Source organism: Cryptomeria japonica, chromosome 11 (genome assembly GCF_030272615.1).
Source record: "Cryptomeria japonica chromosome 11, Sugi_1.0, whole genome shotgun sequence".
NCBI classification, from domain to species: domain Eukaryota; kingdom Viridiplantae; phylum Streptophyta; class Pinopsida; order Cupressales; family Cupressaceae; genus Cryptomeria; species Cryptomeria japonica.
The window spans coordinates 284,838,799-284,858,975 of record NC_081415.1 but is presented as its reverse complement, the minus strand read 5'-3'; the positions used below and the strand labels follow the sequence as shown (position 1 = coordinate 284,858,975).

Genomic DNA, 20,177 nt, shown 5'->3' with positions numbered 1-20,177 from the left:
TATTACAAGAGATTTGTCGAGGGGTTTTCTCAATTCGCGGCACCTCTTACAGATCTCACTAAGTAGGGTGCATTCAAATGGTCGAATGAGGCTCAGGTTACATTTGATAGACTCAAGGAGGTGATGATTTCTTGTCCAGTGTTGGTTTTACCAAATTTCTCTCAACCATCTATGTTAGAGTGTTTTGCATCAAGCAAAGGGATTGGTGTCGTCCTTACGCAAAATAGACATTTTATGACCTATAAGAATAGGAAGCTGAGAGATGCGGATCAATTACATTCCATGTATGATAAGGAGATGCTTGCCATCATGCATGCATTGGAAAAATTGAGGAAATATTCAATGGGTGGAAAATTTGTTGTAAGGATAAATCATAATAGTTTGAAAAACTTTCTAGAGAAAAAGGATTTGAGTGAGCAACAACAAAAGTGGGTAAGATTTGGGCATATGATTTTGATATTGAATATGTTAAGGGTAACAAGAATGTTGTAGAAGATGCATTATCTAGAAAGCCCACACTTTTCTCTACGTCAAAGATTTCAGCTGATTGGAAGGCTCACCTTTTGGTTGAGTATTCCAAGAATACATTTGCATGCAAGTTCATGGACAGCAAGATTTAGGATGATAGGTATAAGGCAATTGATGATGCGATACATAATAAAGACAAGATATATTTGATACATGAATCTAAGATGAAGGATAAGGATTTGAAGGTTGTTCATGATACTCCTATAGCGGAACATCCAACGTTCTTCAAGACCTACAAGCAGATTAGAGAGAGATTCTCATGGAAAGGTCTCAAGGATGATGTCTTGTGTTATGTTAGAGACTATATGACTTGTCAGCAAAACAAGTCTGAGCATACTTTTCCTACAGGTATACTTCAACCATTGCCTATCCCCGAAGTCTGAGCATATTTTTCCTATAGGTTTACTTCAACCATTGCCTATTCATGAGCAAAAGTGGAAAAGCATATCTATGGCTTTTATTATAGGTTTTTTGAAGGTCCTAGGCAAAGATTGCATATATGTGGTTGTCGACAAATTGACCAAGTATACACATTTCTATTCTATTTCATCTAATTCTAAGGAACCTTAGGTTGTAGATTTATTTTTTAGAGAAGTTTTTAGACTTCATGGACTTCTAAAGAACATTGTCAACTATCTGGATACAAAAAAATTTCAATGTGTTTTGGCAGGAGCTATTCAAATTAGCTATACTAAGTTGACCCCAAGCACTAGCTACCACCCGCAGACGAATGGATAGACAAAGATTGTAAACAAATGGGTGAAAGGATATTTACACAATTATGTTGCGAGGCAGAAAAAGGCTTGGATCAAGTGGTTATATTTAGGAGAACATTGTTATAATACCACCTATCACATGTCGATAGGCATGTCACTATTTAGAGCCTTGTATGGGTATGACACTATGTCTCTTGTAGACTTAGCATTTGATGATAGTGAACTCCTAAGGTGAGAGTTGATGCAAGATAGCCAAGATATTTTTCAGCCACTTAAGGAGAATTTTCATTGTGCTCAGAATCAGCAGAAGATTTATGCAGATAAGTGCAGAGTTGAGAGGACATTTGAGGTTGGTGATTTGGTTTTCTTGCACCTACAGCCATACAAATAGTCTACATTGAAGAAGAGTGGTGTAGAAAAGTTAAGCTTCGGTTCTATGGCCCCTACAAGATTGTGAGGAGAGTTGGAGAGGTTGCACGTGAGCTAGATTTTGTATTTCATATATCTTTCCTCAAAAGAGCACTTGGGCAGCACAATATATCTTCTCCAACGCTTCTACCATTAGATGAGGAGGGCGAGTTGATTTTGGTGCCTGATGCTATCTTGGATGTGAGGGAGCATAGATTAAGAAACAAGGTAATCAAGGAATATTTGATTAGATGGAAAACTTGCCTCTTGAGGATGCTACTTGGGAAGAACAAATTCTGCAACATCCAAGTTTGCAATTGGTTGAGGGCAAGCAATTCCAGGAAGGGAGGACTGTAATCTCCCCTTTTTCCAAGTGATCATCTAGAGGAGTCATCAAGCCTATTTTTATTCCCATAGGCTATGATGAGAAATTATAATGGAATAAAATAAAATTAATTATTCTAAAGTTGTCCCAATAAAAGTAAAACTTAAGTATAACTTTATTTTTATCAATTTAATTAAAGTGACTCATATAAAAACAAAATAAATATTATAAAGTCACTTTATTAGATAAAGTGTTTCTTTTAGAAGCTTTACGGATGTTAAATCAAATTATTCTAGAAGATCCTATTGCGGCTTTGAAAGGAGGTGAAGGCAAGTCATTTCCATATTCTTGACTTGTTATATTTGAAGGATTTCTGGAGAGCTTGTATTTGCAAGTTCAGCATGCCCTGGGACAAAAACCCTTGGGTTTCTTGGTGGATTCAACGAAAACCCAATTCCATCCTTCAAGTGGATTCACTTCAAAATTCTCATTGATCAAAATTTGTGAAGCCTTAATTGAAGACAAATTTTTAAGATTTGGAATAATTGCAGGGCTTATCATTTTGGTGACTTCATCAAACAATTTTGAACACTTCCTGGTTTTTAGGCGATTGAGATGTAGATGAATGCTGGGACAAGTTCATAAGGGAAATTACCATCGTCCAAACATAAACAAATCTGCAGCACTGTCCAATTCTTGCAGCATTGGCAAGTCATGGGAATAACTAGAGACTCTGCCTGTGAGGCGATTGACAAGTATGTGCATGGTTGGATGATGTATATATATATATATTTAAATCGGGGAGGGTCGGCATTATGTGAAGCAATTGCCTTGCCAAGACATGAGCAGAATTTGCAGCCTGAGACATTATACCTGCTACAAATATCCTAAGGGCATAAGTTTAGATGAATAGTGACTCAGCCTGGGCAATTGGAAGGTGTTGTTGTGTGTCAATCCTCGGGAGGGGTTCCACATGGGTTAGGAAGGCGCAATCAGCAATCTGGGCACAACATTTAATGTATGAAGAATCGCTAATGTAATAACTTCAGGTCAGAACTTTCTATTACGACTTATAATTTTGCAAACAGCATTATCAATAACAAGTTGCCTCAAATCTGATTGGCTATCTCTTTTATTAGTCATAACTGTTATAAGAGTTTCATTATGAATTTTTGGTTATGCAAACGTCATTGAATACAAACAACCAAAACACTATATAACCTGCACTTTGAAACAACTCAGTCTGCAACAAAATTCTCCTTGTACGCCAACCATTTGACAGAATATATTTATTGAAACTTGCAAAAATTTAAAAAGGAATAAGAGGAACGTTACAACACCATATTATCTGCAAGCCAATGGGGCTAATGAGGCAATAAACAAAATCTTTGGGACTACATTAACAAAGATGTGTGATGCCAATAGAACAGACTGGGACATCAAGATAGTCCACAAAACTTACTCACTTCGAGCTAGTCTATGGGTTGGAGGCTAGCTTACCTATCAACTTCATCGTCCACAATCTCCGCACAACACTCACCTTGAGGCTAACAAACAACTACTCCATCAAGCAAAGGCTCAAAGAACTGGACAAACTGGACGAAGCAAGACAACTTGCAGAACACCATTAGTTAACAGAAAGAAGACAACAAAAGACAAGGCATGACCACAATATCAAATCCAAACAATTTCAGTTTAATGACTGTAATGTCCCCTACTAGGAGTATGCATGTTTTCCACAATTAAACATACTTCATCATACTTATTATGCCTTAAATTAAATTATTAAAACTAGAGAACCATTAGTATTCATAATACAATTGATAATTACTATATTTAAGCCCAATCCTTACTTATTTCCTAATCATCAACCCTACCAGAGGATGGGGAATAACTATGTTAGGGCACTAGAAAAACATTCTCCACAAGTAGGCCCAAGGGTTTCAGGAAAACCCGTCCATACAACCTCTTGGGGCTCACCTACCTTGTGAGATATTAATACCGCCTTTCCCTAACAAATCCAACCAATCCTCATGAGAGGCAATCGAGAATGATTAAGGATACTAATTTCTCATGCATTATGAATGTATATGTATATATATGAAATTAAGCATAGCTATCATAGAAATCTTAATTCCTTGTTATTAACAAATGTAAATCTTGTTGACATTGTTATAGTTGTAATTATATATCTATATAAGAATAAGTGAAATAACTTATATTATAGACCATATGTTTACCTATTATTCCTAATAGAATTCAAATAGGACATTACTGAAAATAAGCATATAGTTCATAAGGTAAGATACAGCATACCAATCTACTATTACAAATAATGATTGTAAATAATCCAATCTGCTGTAATGGATGATCCTTGTTGTGATCGAACTAAGTCTCCAGATGATATTTGATATCAATTTGGTCTTCTTTGATGCCCCTTTTTGCAATGAGATCGCCCCCTTTTATATGTGCCAAGGGAGACGTCTGATGGGAAGAGTCACACGACTTCATTTAAGAGGTGACTCCTCAATTGGTCCGCTGACTCTTCAATATAACTGCTGACCTTTACAATACACCCACTGACCTTTCATTGAAATCGGCACCAAATCATGCTCTTCTAATATACATAATTACTACCTTGCACGGCTTGCTGTATGTAAGCAAACTGTTGCCTGGATGATGTAATAATTTTTGAAGGAAATTGTGAAGTCTTACCATTTGTAAGACAATTTCCAAATATTATTCGATGTTGACTAAGATGTCATGGACAGGGCATGACAGTCTGCCCTCATCAAGATTGCTTGCTCTCAGGCAATGTCAATTTCAGATGATTGAAAATCTCTTATCCTTCCCAGGTAGCATCTTCCTCAAGTAGGCCCTTTCATTTGATCAAGAATTCAAAAATAGTCTTCTTCCTCAATCGCTTTTCTCTCATATTTAGAACTGCTTCCGGTTCCAAGATTAGCTTACCTCAGGTTGCATAATAAGTATGATGAAGTATGTTTAATTATGTAAAACAGGCATACTCCGAGTAGGGGACATTACAATGACATGGTGCTCTTATACAACAAGTTTAAGAAACAAGGAAAATTAAAGTTCTAATGGCTCAGCCCTTATCAAATCAATGACAATTTGGATTCCAGAGCAATAAGATTAAGAAAATTGGATGGAACAATTCTACAATGTCATGTTAACGGAGCTCGACTCAAACACTATCATACCAATCTAGGGTCGATTTGGCTTGAAGACAAGCCAACATTTTAAAGGGGGGATGATGTCGGCAAGACAGGTACAATCAAGTTATCAACACATATCATGTCGCAATTCACTGCAAGGAGCTTGCAAAGCCCCAACCTGAAGGGACATCACTAGACTAGGAGTAGTATAAATTGGTCACGTCCTAATAGATAAATATTTGTATATGTAAAGATGTAGTGTAACAGAGAATGAGGAGAAACATATGTAATATGATATGATTAGGAGAAGAGATATATGTGATATAATGATAATGTAAGGAGATACAAGAATATAGTAAAGGTGGAAAGATCTGCATAAATGGACATGATCAATGATAATGCAAATATACTAGAGTTCCATATATAATGTGTTATAACTTATGAGCATTCTATTTTTTGTATAATGTTAGCTAGTTAAGGTACACTCTAGATTAAATCTTTGTTCCCTTTATTTAATTGAGTCTAGGGTATAAATACAACATACAAAAATTACTTGGGACTTAAAACTTCAGTCCATGTTCCCCCTTTTCCTTGCTAACACCAATCCGGCTTCAAAACAGTCCCAAAATATCCCTTTTGGGGATATGTTGAAATGGTACAAGAAATTCCAAGTGGTGGGGATTATGATTGGATTCATAGTGAATGTAAAGTTAGATATTCGAGCTTATATAATTGAGTGAACAAGATCCCTAGACAAGACATCAGTTTTTTTCAAGGCAAAGATGGTAATGGCATTCCAAAACCCCAAGTATTGGCATATATTGAATTCAGGGCAAGAAAAATGAAGATCAAGCAGCAAGCCGTAAATCAAATCATCCTTTGTTAAAGAAAGGATCTCAAGGGATGAAGCCCCCTCCACTGCCTTCTTATTTTCAACCTACAAACAGCCACCCATTTTTGTCCACACCTAAAGAACCACCTATGGCCTATACACATAAAAGATCAAAGGGACCCTTGGAAATGGCATTTCATAACAAGTCTTGAGAGATTGCCAATCAACACATAGCAAGTTGTGTCTATAAAAAATGGATTGGCATTCAATGTTATCACTCACCAAATTGACAACAAATGGTGAAAGCAATTAATGAGGCTCCAAAAGGGTACAAGGGTTCAGGTTATGAGGTGTGTGGCACCTTATTGGAAAAAGAGGTGAAGTTTGTAGAGGAGTCTTTGAAGCCCCATAAGGGATTCATGGGTTGAAACAAGAGTGTCCATCATTTTTGATGGATGAAAAGATAGAAAAAAAGAGTCATTGATCAATGTTATTACAGTGTCCCCTAAAGGGACAATGTTTTTTATAGTAGTGGATTGTGAAGGGGAGGCGAAAGATGGTGCATTTATTGCTAATATTCTTTGTCAAGCCATTGAGGAAGTGAGCCCTCGAAATTTTGTGCAAGTTATAATAGACAATACCAAAAATTGTAGCGTGGCTAGGTTATTAGTGGAGGAGCATTATTCACATATTTTTTAGACACCTTATGCTATACACTCCCTCAACCTTATGCTTCAAAAAATTGGCACCAAAATTGATTGGATAAAACATATGTATGTTGAGGATGAAGAGATCCAAATGTTTGTCACCAACCACCATACATCACAAGGCATATTTAGAGCATACTCGAAATTGGAATTGTTGAAGGTGTTAAAATAAATATGTTCCACTTTAGTAAACTTTTCAATTTTAATTTTTGTAAATTTAATTTCTTTAATTTTGATTTTCAAACAAGTTGTTAAGACTCGTTTTGCCTCCAACACAATTGTGTTGAGATGACTTGTGAATGTTCATAAGGCACTTTCTAACATGGTCATCAACCCAAATTGATCCATATGAAGGCAATCTAGCACTACAAGGGCAGCAAAAGTAAAGAAAATTATCTTAGATAGCATTTGGTAGGATCGTGTGAGTATCTCCTCAATTTCACTGAGCCCATATTGAGCATGATCCATCATACCAACATGGATAGGCCTTTTTTGGGCGATATATATGATGGCATCAACTCGATGATTGAAAAGATTAAAGTCATCATAAATGCAAAAGAGCAAGATCCTAAAAAAAATTTCTTCAAACAACAACACAAAATCATTAAAGAGAGATGAAACAAAATGACCACTTCACTACATTCTTCTTGCCTTTACATTGAGCCCTAAATATGTGTTGAGCTCCTCTAACGACAAGAGTTGCCCATATAGAGATGTTGAAGTCAATCGAGGGTACAAAGCAACACTTCACAGACTCTTCATTGATCATGACATGCAAGATGCAATGAGGGTTGAGTTCATAGATTTTGCATGCTCCAACAACTTTAGTCTTGATGCTCTTGGGGACAAGTATAAGGTCAATGCTCACAGTTGGTGATACTTTTGTGGCCAACATTCACACACCTACAACCTCTTGGGATCACAATTTTAGAGTAAGTTTTATAAAACTTTATAAAAAAAAAAAAAAAATTATCTTTTTAGGTTTTATTTATATTTTAATTTTATCATTTAGTTGTTAACATTGACTATCAAACTTTGTCTTAATAGGTTGCTAGTTGATCTACATCCGAAAGGATTTGGAGCACATACCCTTCCATCCACTCAATAAAACGCAATCAACTACACTCAAAAAAGGTAGAGGACTTAGTGTATATGCAAGCTCCTCACACACAAACAAAGTGGCTACAAGGAAGTGGGATGTCAAGCCAAAGCATATTGAATTGGATGCTTCTAATTCCCACTTTGCTGCACTAGATGTTGATGATGAGTCAACTATTAATCATGAGAGTGCTAGTGCCAATGCTAGTGCCAGTGCCAGTGCCAGTCCCAGTGCCAGTGCTAGTGCCAATGCCAATGCTAGTGCCTATACCACTACCAATGGTGATATTTGTGGTTCTTCTAATTTACTAGTACCTACGGCTACATCATCTAATAATAATATGGATGGTGATGATATTTTTGAAAACCAATATGATTTCTGATCAATGATGACTGATTGTTAACACTTGACATTATTTTTTAACTTTAAAATATTTCATGACATTCAATTTTAACTAATATTAGAATATTAATATGGTGGTTTTGTTCATTATATAATATAAGATGTTGTGTGGTGTATTTTGAAGCTAGTGCTAGAGCTAGTGCCTATACCACTGCCAATGGCACTATTTGTGGTTCTTCTAATTTACTAGTACCTACAGAGACATCATCTAATAATAATATGGAAGGTGATGATATTTTTGAAAACCAATATGATTTTTTATCAATGATGACTGATTGTTAACACTTGACATTATTTTATATCTTTAAAATATTTCATGACATTCAATTTTAACTAATATTTGAATATTAATATGGTGGTTTTGTTCATTATATAATATAAGATGTTGTGTGGTGTATTTTGAACTTAATTATTGCTGCAAACATATATATATTTATGATTTTTATATGTTTTGTGTGGATGAACCCAATCCCAAAAAAAATTGACCGAACCCTTAGACCTGAACCACTACCAAGACCACTACCTTAGCTGAAAACCATAGAGCACTCTAAAATATTTAGTTTAAAAAAACAAAATAAGAGTTCAATCAAGTACTTGGATCAAAAGTTATGGCTACCAAAAGTTGTGCATATTCTTCAAAAGTACCCAAGAAAACAAAAATAGATGTCAAAGTTGCAAATCCAAAATGGTGGCTATTTTTTAATGTTCTAAAATCATTTTAAAAAGGATAATATTTTTTATTTTTTTTGTTATCTCAAACGTGTCCCCACAACTTGGCCAGCAACTCTATTACCGAGTTGGTCAAGGTAAGGCAAGACTAATCCTCGCAACTTGGCCTGCGGCGTTGTTACCGAGTCAATCCAATAAGGCAAGAATAATCCTCTGGGCCACACGATAACCCGCGGGGTATTAAAAAGGATAATATTAACTTGACATATGATAAAGAAAAAACCAACATGATTTTTAATTTTTCTATTTGTAATGATTCTCAAATATGAGCACCAAATTCAAGGAAATATATAATGTAAAATAATTTTCATTGGTAGGGTTGGGATTTTTCGGAGATATAAGCATTGTAAAAAAAACTTTGTTAAAGGTTGTAATTTTCTTCCTAAAAGATAATAAAGCTCGTAATTATATTCCAGTGTGTATGTTATGTCTAATTTGCTCTATGATAATCATGTGAATATATCCTTATGAATCTGATTCTCTCCTCCATTATATTGCATCTTAGAAAGAAGTAAATTCTCAAGGAAAATAGAAAATTTCTACATACACATTTGCTATAGGGTTCGAAAGTTTGATTGGTTCATCTTCAAGGAGGGTGGTCAATCTTTTCAAGCAACGATTGGGGTGTGCGATACTCATGAAGGATTAATAAGTAGAATCTTATTCAGTAAATCAATAATGAGGGTTTATATTATTGTACGGCAATAAGAGATTATTTATTATTATTTATTATTTATTACTAATATCATATTGGAATAGAATTTAGACTCTATTATCCCAAGGATTAGGCACCGATCTTGTATAGTATCCTTATCCATTCACATAAAAACAAAATGAAGAGTTACACTTTGTTGTTGTATATTAATTTAGATATTTTTGCTATATTCATGCTTGCACATTAAAGTTAAAAGTTAATATTATGAAATTATCTTCAAACCTTTGTTCTATTTGCATAAACCATTTATATGCCTTTTTCACTGTCATTAACCCATTATTCAACAGATATCCAGTGATTTTATTAGGTTCACCCGCCTAGCTTTTGCGGAGCCTAAAGTGCAAGACAAAGTCATATATCTATCGATCATTGGCCCAACATTTTAGTTGTTTGAATCATAGGAATTCACAACCCCTTAGAAATAACTAATAACAAGTTGGAGAACCACCACACTGTCTACACCATAAGATTTAAATTTCTCCTAATATATATTGGACGCTTTGAGGTGCTTCTATCACCTATTGAAATTAGGGATAATTCCTTTTAGCAACGAGGATATGGTGAGACATAGTCACATGGAATTCTCATTTATGCTCAAATGTTGTGCATATCTATATTGCATCTTTCTTTTCCCAGAAGCCTCCTTTATATTGCATATCCTTTGTAATATTTAAACAGGCATGATAAAAGTGAGTGTACAGGTTGCAACCATATTTTCTGTTTGTTTTCTTATTGCAATTGCTACTGTTTAGTTTATTCACATTGAGTTTCGTGAAACCGCTAAAAACTGCTACTGAGATATAGAGGTACCAACCAACATACAAGGTATGAAGTATATTTAGGAAATGCAAATTGTCAATCTTTAAAACTTGATTTGTATGAGTACTTCTGCTCTTCTTCAATTGTGTAATTCCTTTTACACTTTTATACTATATTGAGGAGACACATCTCTTTGAAAAAAGACACCCATTTTAAGGGTCATATCTCCTCATTGCTTGCCTTATCATTCTAATAAGATCTGCACTTCTGATTATAGATTAGATGTTGCTTCCTCTTATTCTCTTCCTCTTTTCTACCCCTCTCTAATTGAATTTGTCCTCCCGCTTATATCTTCAAGTGAGGAGGAGTCACACCTCTTCATCATGTCTGCCCTTTGTAGTGGTCACAACCTTCATAATTATCACCCTTTGAAAGAGTCACAACCTTCCATTATTTCTGCCTTTTTGAGAAATCACTTCCTTATTTCCTTCCCATTTCTTCTTCCATTTACCTTTCCTTTTAACTCCTATGCTCCATTCTTTTTGACCCTTCCTCCTTGTCCTCTTTCAAATGAACTTTTCTCCCTTTTATATGTCATGTTTGAAGGAGTCACAACTCTTCATAACATGCCACTTGACTTTTCATTAAACTTAATTAACTTGTAATTATTGTATATTATACTTTATTATTTATTTTTATTTGTATTTTAATTTTATTATTATTATTTATTATTAAATCCTATTTCAGAAAAGGGACATTACAATTGGATCATTCGTAGCAATAAAGTCTAGCTCCCAGTGTTATGCTTCAGTGGTCTCAATTTTTCAATAATTTATACCCAAGTGAAAACATTCATCCAAATGTCTGATACAAATTTAGTTATGCAGGCATGTTTGTCTGTGTTTGCTTTATTTTCTTAATCAGATCCATACATGCACTCCGATGTCAAGTCTAATTTTCTTGTACTTCAAAAAAAAGTATCTTACCGTAAAATGGCTTGTGGCGAAGCTGTGGCCTAAGTATCATCACTGTCTTCCTAATTTATGTGGGAAAACCGTAGTTTTTTTTGGTGCTCAAGCAAAATTATATTCTAGCGTGTGAAAATTTTGTAGTTGTGGTATCTTTTGAAGCGATATTTTAGAAAAAATGTCTTTTTAAAAATTACATATGATACTGGAGTGCATTTATCCCAACCACGTATAAGATTATAATCACCATAGATATTAACATAATTTTAAAATTCTGAAACGAAAGAAAGAGTGCCATGGCAAGCGAATGAGGAGGGTGTGTGTAATGGAGAAGCAAATCCTCACCGAGCGAGCTCAAGGGCTGATTGGATTGAGACTGGAAAGCTCCAACTACACTTGTCCTGCTCTTTCGTGGGCAAAGCAAGTTGTTTATCATAACCGTTTGTGGAACCCCAAACACCATCCTCTCAATTCCTGTCATTGCCCTTGAGACGTTCATTTTCCCCCAGCTCCACTCGCACCCGATGTCTGCATTAATTTTGGATTGTAATGAGTATGTCAGCAACCCTACTGTTCTAGTTTTCGCTTGTTTACCAAAAAATATCGTCCAAACAGAAGCCCATATATCCTAGCCAAACCCGCCGTTTCTAGTTTCCGCTTGTTTAGCAAAATATCGTCCAACCGGAAGCCCATATATCCTAGCCAAACCCACCGTTTCCGATTAGAGATCTAAGGTTTATACTAAAACGAAAATGATAGTGTGCCTTGAGAACTCTAAATACTTGAGGGAAATAAAAGTCCAAAAAGCTGAGAAATGTTAGAAATTTATTTAGGTGTATATCTAATACTTTTAGATACAAGAGAGTTTGAATGTGATCAGGTTAATTAGTGAGGGAAAAAATATGATGGACTAATATGACATAGTTTATATTTGATGTTTTTTATATTTAAAAGTAATAAAATAAGGGTGTTGTTTTTTATAAATAATAGTTCAATGAGCGTAAAGTTAATAACAAGAGCAATAGCAGCATATTAATAGCACATTAATAGTCAACTAATATCAAAAACTATCCATCAATAGCATATAAAAAGAACTAATATCTTTGGAATACTTGTCCAACGATCTGTCAAACCTACTTAAAGTCTTAATACCAAGCCACCTACAACCATAAACATAAGTAGTATCAATATAAGTAAGAGTCTTAATAGGGGGCCTTTTGTGGCCAGAAACAGCATCGACGGCAAAAATTAAAGTAAAAAGATCCCTACCTACCATCCCAGAACTTGCAACTAGCCTGGTGAAGAACGTTGGACCAGTCCTCAGTAAGGAACTTGAATAGTTCCTTATAGTTTACCTCCTCTTCTTCGTCAACTCCCAAGATCTTCTTCTGCATCAAACACAAGGAGGTGGTTGAGCTTTGCATAACTCTCAGGCTAAACCAAGAAACATTCCCCAATTTCCTGTCGAGTTCAAAGACCTTAGCTTTAACCTTCTCCAACTCATTGGCATTTGTCTTATATCCAGAACAAGTCCCTTCTGCTTTAGGTTTGTTCATCTCCATTTCATCAGGCATCATATCATTGGTGAGGCCAATTGGGTTTTCTAAAATATGAGTGGAGCTATCATCATTTCCATATGTTTCCCTCTCCTCTTCTTTATCCCCCCCTTTGTCAATTTCTACACTCTTCCTTTCCTTCTCATCTTCACTACCCAATTCCGCTTCATCCTCAATCTCATAATCCACAAGGTTTTTCAGATTTATTTTCTCAATAGAGCAAATGGTCGGCCTAAAAGACCTTCTAGGGGTATTTTCATTCTTGCTCAAATCTTCCCCCTCTTCCTCCTCCTCACTAACTTCTTGAATAGTCAATTTGGGCCTTTGGCAAGGGGTAGGTTTTTTTTCCTTTTTCACTGTTGGCACTAGGGAGCGGAGCTTTGCTTTTAGGATCCCTCTATTCATTCTCAGTCACCAAGGGAGATTCTAAAGACCCAGGTTGGGAGACAATTTTAACAAGACTTGGGGACTTAATGCATTTTTTGGTGTTGGGGCTAGGGATATCAATGACATTAGCTCTGGGAAAAATAGCAAGGCGAGGGACTGCTTGCACCACAAATTGCCAAGGGGGCACAAAGCTAGGTGAAAATGGTAGAGGAAAAAAATCAAACCTTGATGGAGAGAGATAGGCCTCTTCCCTTGACTCTTGGCACTCTTAAATACCCCATTCACTGAACATTCTAACGAATTGGAAAAAAGGGAATGAAATGAGGTTTGCAATTCCTAAAGTGGTTGACCAATAGCAAATGATAAAAGTAAAAAGTTTTAAATCTTCCTTCTAGGGTAAAATACTTCATAATCATGAGACATACCTAGCTCCATGGGAATGATAATTTCTCTTTGTCAAAGCCACCATGCAGTTTAACAGGGCTTTCATTTCCCTTGAAAAACTATTTGAGGCTGTCATTGTCAGAAAATCTGCTTGTTTTCTTCCATTTCATGCCTGTAGTTGGCAATCCCATCGCCTGAGCAATGACCTCCTCATTAACTTCAAAGGAAATTATACCAACAAAAACCCTTTTGTTTGCCCACAAAGTTGCAAATTGAATTGAGAGGCCCTCATCATAGCCGTTAATACTCTCAATGAACTAAGACACACCACCCTCATAGCAAATGTGCCAGATAATGGCATCATTTTTTAATTCATCATGTTTGCTTGGCTTGATTCGAACTTTGTCCACGCCCATTCCATCAAACTCAATCACAGTAGCAGAAAGCCCCACACAAATTTTAAAATTACCCCAAATCATATTGAAAAGGAAGGTAGGCGTAAATAACCAAAAAAGGTTGGTCCTCCAAACTCCTCATCCTTCTCATAAAATCTCGCTCATGTAGACAACACCTTCCTTTATAAGTAATCAATATGACCCAGATCGTTATATCTTTCTTTGGCTTTCCTAGATTTAAAATGCTTCAAAATTTTACCATTTTTGTCCCATCATGATGTCATCTCATCATTGGGGCCTCCTTCAAAATACTCATGTGGTCCCTGCCTTCCCAAGTGTGTCACCTTAGTGTATTATGTGGGGACCCCTCCACATAACTGTACCCTCCCCCTAGCCCTTGCTTCCTTCTAAGTCATTTCAAATTCCTTATGTCGCTATAACTTTCCCGCCTTTTCCCTTTTGGGGCATTATCATTATAGTCTATGTTCAACAGCAGTAATATGTAGAATAGAGAAATCCATATCCATGGACTTTTAAACCCCATTCAAAATTTTGTTGGCTTTAGTCTCTCCCTCTAGAAGAGTTTTGACATGTGGTGGGATACAATTGACATTTCTCCATCACCTAATATCATTAATTTCAATACCCATAGTTTCCAAAGCATTTACAACCTTGTTACCCTCTCTATAGGAATGGTCGATATCAAACAAGTCCAACCCTAGGAGGAGTTTCCTAACATCCTCAATGATTCCTTCAATAGACCAACTAGGTTTGTTTCGGCCTTTCATCGTTTCAATGATAAGTTTCAAGTCCCCTTTAATGGCTACAGCCTTAACACCAATAGAGAGAAAATTTCATTGCCCACAACAGGGACATCCCCTCAGCTTGGTTATTAGTACAACCATTTAGGTTACTCGTGAAGGCATCCACCAAATCCCATTGGTAGATCTAATGACCCACCTGCAACAACCTTATCCCTTCTAGCAACACCATCAAAATTAAGTTTATATCAGCCTAGGTTTGGTGGTTTCCACCTGATGTTCCTCCTTGCCAATCTTATAGACTTTTCAAACTTATCATAAGCAATTGGCAAGTCCTAGTTTCTTGCCATTTTATCATCAAAAGGGGTGGGAGGATAGGATGGGCACTTCCAATTAGTAACCGATAAATTTTCCTTGAGTAGTTTACAGAGGATAGTAAAAACTTCCTCAATCGAGTTCTCCTCCCCCCTAAAGATTTTGTTGTTTCGTTCTTTCCACAAGCTCCATCCCAAGTGGGGGAGTATCTACCTCTAGAGTTTTATAACCAAAGGGTTATGAGTAGGTCATCACCATTCAGTGGCAAGTTGTTGAAGGGTATTATTCCTAGTCTACTGTATTTTGAGCTTCATCAACACTTTTTTCCATATAATCTCATGAGCAAATTTGCAATGGAGAAGAATGTGAGGGATAGTTAAGATTTTATTGTGCATAGTCATCCACCAAAAGAAGTTTATTTTGGGAATCAACTGAGGATTCCAAATTTTCCTCCACCCCCCTAAGGAGTTTTCATTGGTCATCAATAGATTGTAAGCCGATCTAACTAAAAAAAATCCCTTCTGCTACTTTCTCCATATGAAGTTATCCTCTATGGAAATAGAGGAACTATGACCTTCCTTAAAACCATTTGTAGCTCCACAACCATCTGAGTAAAAAAAGATTGATTTTGGCATCATTGAGTAAGATCCTTCTAAAATTTAGAGGGGGTAATATAATCCACAACCAAAGTACCAAAAAACCTCCTTGTATAATCATAAATGCATCTAAAGTTTTGATTAGATGCCAAAGGCATGTCCCCAATCCAAACATCCTTCAAGAACCAGATTAAGTGACCATTTCCAACCTATTACTTCATATTAGATTGGATGAGGTTCTTGCACTTAAGCATATTATTCCAAAAATTTTATCCACTTGGGAATCCTGTTGAGGATAGGGTTATTTAGAAAATTTCAAAGTTAAGATATTTGGCCCCCATAATTTTGCACCAATCAAAATTGTTTAGTGCAAGTTTCCACCCATCTTAGTTATAAGTGCTTAATTAATAGTAGTTAGTTTTTTTATTCCCATCTCTCCCTGATTCTTGAGTTTATAGACCATCTCCCAATTAACAAGGGCCATTCTCTTTTTTTCCTCCATACATGTCCAAATAAAAGTCCTATGTGTTCATTCAAGTTTGTCTACCATAGAACCAATAATCTTAAAAAGATAAAATAAACAGGTATGTCCTAAAGCAAGGCTACAAGTAACTAGAGTTTCCCTACACTACTGAGGAGTTTTCCTTTCCACCTTGCTATCTTCTTTTGCAATCTTTCCAAAATTGAATTCCAAAAGGCTAGAGTCGCATCTTTTACAGTTAGAGGATGCCCAAGGTACGTTCTAAGAAGGATCACACACTTACAACTAAGGATAGCAGCTTTGATTTTAATTTGCTAATCCTCCTTAGTGTTGAAAAAGTATAAATTGCTTTTTTTGTAGTTGATATGTTGTCCTAAAGTATTGGCATAGTCAATAAGAAAGGCCTTCCATTCTCTAGCTTCAACCACTGAATCCCTTCCAAATAGGATGGTATCATCCACAAACTACTCCAAAATAGTGGGGGGGATGGTGGAGGTCGCTTTGACACCTTGAAGTCTACCCAATATCACAAGATTCGGGAAATTCCTACCCAAGACTCAACTAGGATGATAAATGAGCAAGGGGATAGCGGGTTACCTTGTCTAATACCCTTGTTCACTCCAAAAATTCCCTTGGTACATTATTCACCACAATCAAGAATCTAACAGTTTCTACACATTGTCTAACAAGGTCGATAAGCCTTTCTTGAAACCCCAACTTATTTAAAAATTTAAAGAGAAATTCCTATCTAACCCTATCATAGGCCTTTGAAATATCAAGTTTGAGGACTTTACTCGGCAAATTTCATCTATCAATAGAATGCATAACCTCATGAGTAGTAATCACAACATCTAAAATGTGCCTCCCCAACACAAATCCTTTCTAATTATCGTTGATAAAACCATCAAGAAAGGATTTAATTCTATTCACCAAGACTTTAGAAAAGATCTTGAAGATTGTGTTGCATAAGTTGATAGGTCTAAAGTTCATAAGTCTCTTAGGATCTTGAATTTTTGGAATTAAGGCAATGAAAGTGTTGTTGAGCCTTTTCAACAATTTTCTAGTTCTAAAGAAATCTTTAGTTGCCATATTTATATCATATCCCACAATGTCCCAAAACTCTTGGAAGAACACTGGTGGGAAACCATTTGGGCTCAATGCTTTATAAGCACCCATAGAGAAGACATCAGTCTTAACTTCATCTTTCATGATCGGGGCAAGGATCTGGTCACTATCAGCAGGATTGAATTTCATTGGGAGACCCTGAAGGAGATTTTCTTCTAGAGCAAGAGATCTTCCCCCATCATCCTCTCTATAAGCATTTCTATAATAGTCTGATGTCAAACCTCCCAATTGAGAGTCCTCTATAATTTCTTGGTTTAAGTCATTTCTCAAGCTCTAGTTAGTATTTCTCTTCTTATGCTTACTTGTTGATCTATGAAAAAAGGTTGAATTTTAGTCCCCTTCTTAAAATTTCTTTCCACTTTCCTCTCATATTCTCTTCATCAGAATGGGTGGCTTGAGAATAATCACCCTTAGCTATTAACTTTTGGATAGACTCCAATTTGGAATTGATTTATTTATTCTAAGAGAAGATATCCTTAAAAGTTACTCGATTCCAGTCTTTTACTTATTTCCTCATAAGATCTAGTTTTGGGAGACTCAAAACATAGTAGAACCCTGAACAGGAGTACCCCACCAATTTTGGACACATCTCCTGAAATCAAGGTGGGAAGCCCACATAATTTCGTAGCAAAAGGGGAGAGGTCCACTTGGGGACCTGTCTATCTAATGCAAAACCACATGATTATGATTTGACATAGTTCGCAGGAGTCTTTAAGCATGGAATTGTATCTAATGTCCTAGTTGGCATAAACAAGAAAGCTATCAAGCCTAACCAAAATAAGAATATTCCCTTTACACTTGTTAGACCAAGTGAAAGGTTGTCCTATCAACTCAACATCAAAAAGGCTTGCCCTACTAATGAAGTCTGCTGAATCATACATACTATCAAAGTAATCTATCACTCCACCCAAATTCTCAAAGGGGAATAGAGGTGAGTTAAAGTCTCAAACCACCATCCATAATGAATCCTGATCATGTAGAATAAAAGTAGAGATCTCTCCCCATACCTCTTTGTGCCCAAAGTGGATGTTAGGGGCATAAACATTGATGTTATGTTGTGATTTAAATTTTATTTTTTAATGAATTAAATTTTATATTAGATAATTAGGAAAATGAAATCAAAGAATTTGAAGAATAGAAAGGAATCATAGTAGCAAACTTATCCAAATAATTCAACTTCAACTTTTACAATTATATATAAAGCTAAGTTTGATCTTCAAACTTACAAATGGTATTTATCTAATGTATATCTAAGTAGTAAAATAGTTGTAGTGCTTAGGAGCACCCCTATTCCAGCCATAAAAAAAAAACTGAGTTAATGAAAAAAGTAAAAGTGAAAAAGAGGTGGTTACAAATGTTAATGTGTAATGGCTATGAATGCCATTGAGTCATGTTGTTGATTGTTGTTGAAGCCCAATGCAAATCAATGAATGATTGTATCAAGATTTTCTTTGAAGTGTGTCTTTTATCAATAGATGTCAATTACTAATTGTTGAAAGATTGATTATTTTTTATGTTAACTGAGAATGATTGGTGACTAATGACTCATAACCTATATGAGGAAAACTATTTTTTTTTTTGTCGATATACACTTTTTATGCAAGCATCTAGGTCTACAAGGAATCTTGTGTCGCCAAAAAAAGTGTAAGTTGTGTTTTTTGAAATGAAATAACTTGCACAAGAAGAATATAATAGGAAATATGTTGCAAATATGTGATAATAATATGCCACTTCGAGGTGATACCTCCAATAGTCTTCAATAAGAACTCAATACTCAACATGGTGACAATAACTAACCTATACCTCCTATATATACCATATTATGCCTTGGATACCACCTAGGCCAACTTAGATACTTAAATATGACTCTTAGGATGACCTAAATGCATATCAATGATTATAATACTTGTTATGAAGCAAATTTAAGAGTTAAGGTAGCCACAAGTCGACTACTCATAATGCAATACACACTATAGGGTTAGGGGCAGAGCATTTTTATTTTTTCTTCAATTTTGGTGTGTTTGTTTCTCAGTGGCTTCTTATCAACTTGCTTTCTCAAAGAGTGTCCTAAGAAGGATGTAGGTTATTTTAATGTTTTAGACCATTTGTAGTTGTGCTACAAACCTTCTTCAAGTTGTTATATATCAATCTCTTCGGTATAGAGATTGCTTCAATAAATAAGATAAGATATGTGTATTATGCTACAAATAATTTGTGTTGTTTATAGTAATTTTTCTTTGGTGATAGGTCATTATAAGAAATATAATCAGCTCATGCAAATGTTAATATCCGGTCGGGTAGTTGGATAACATGGTATTTTATAGTTTATATGATATCAACAAATGTAAAAGATATATTTTGAACTCTTTTAAACCACTAACTATTACTTTTAGAAATTTAAAAGGCTTTTGGCTTTTCTATTCTTAGTTATGTTGGAGTAGATTTTCCATGTAATTATTATTGCTTTAGTAATATAATCATCATGTAGCAATTTATGATAAAAGTTATTACAACTGTAATTGAATAAAGGAGATCGTGAATTTACAAGCCTTCTATTTTGGAAAATTGTTTCTCTTTTCTTTTGTGACTTCTTGATTTCTTCTTATATTGATTAATTTTCTGATTTTATGAGGTATCTTCTTTGTTGCATAAACTTTGATTATTCTTATGGACAACGTGCAATTATTTCATCTCTGTTGGGTCATGTCATCATCAAGGATGGTTGGATATCTAAGGTTGCATGCTACTAAATGTGGCAAGTGCCTAATCATGGTAGAGTTCGATAGTTGCTATAAAACTCTACCATGATTAGG

General features: G+C 35.5%; 1 protein-coding gene across 5 annotated transcripts in view; it reads right to left on the bottom strand.

The window, feature by feature from the left end:
- The window catches only part of LOC131050520 (peptide chain release factor PrfB1, chloroplastic), a 103,456-nt gene extending 91,349 nt beyond the window's left edge, over nt 1-12,107 (bottom strand). For 2 of the 5 annotated variants that reach the window (XR_009106965.2, XM_057984720.2), the window contains exon 1: nt 11,710-12,107. Coding sequence is in view for 4 of the 5 variants with exons in the window: in XM_057984720.2 (XP_057840703.2) it covers nt 11,710-11,863 (154 nt within the window). In the remaining variant the exon portion in view is untranslated. The remainder of the gene's footprint in view (nt 1-11,709) is intronic. The other 3 variants (XM_057984718.2, XM_057984719.2, XM_057984721.2) reach the window with 3 other exon arrangements.
- Between the last annotated feature and the right edge of the window lie 8,070 nt (nt 12,108-20,177).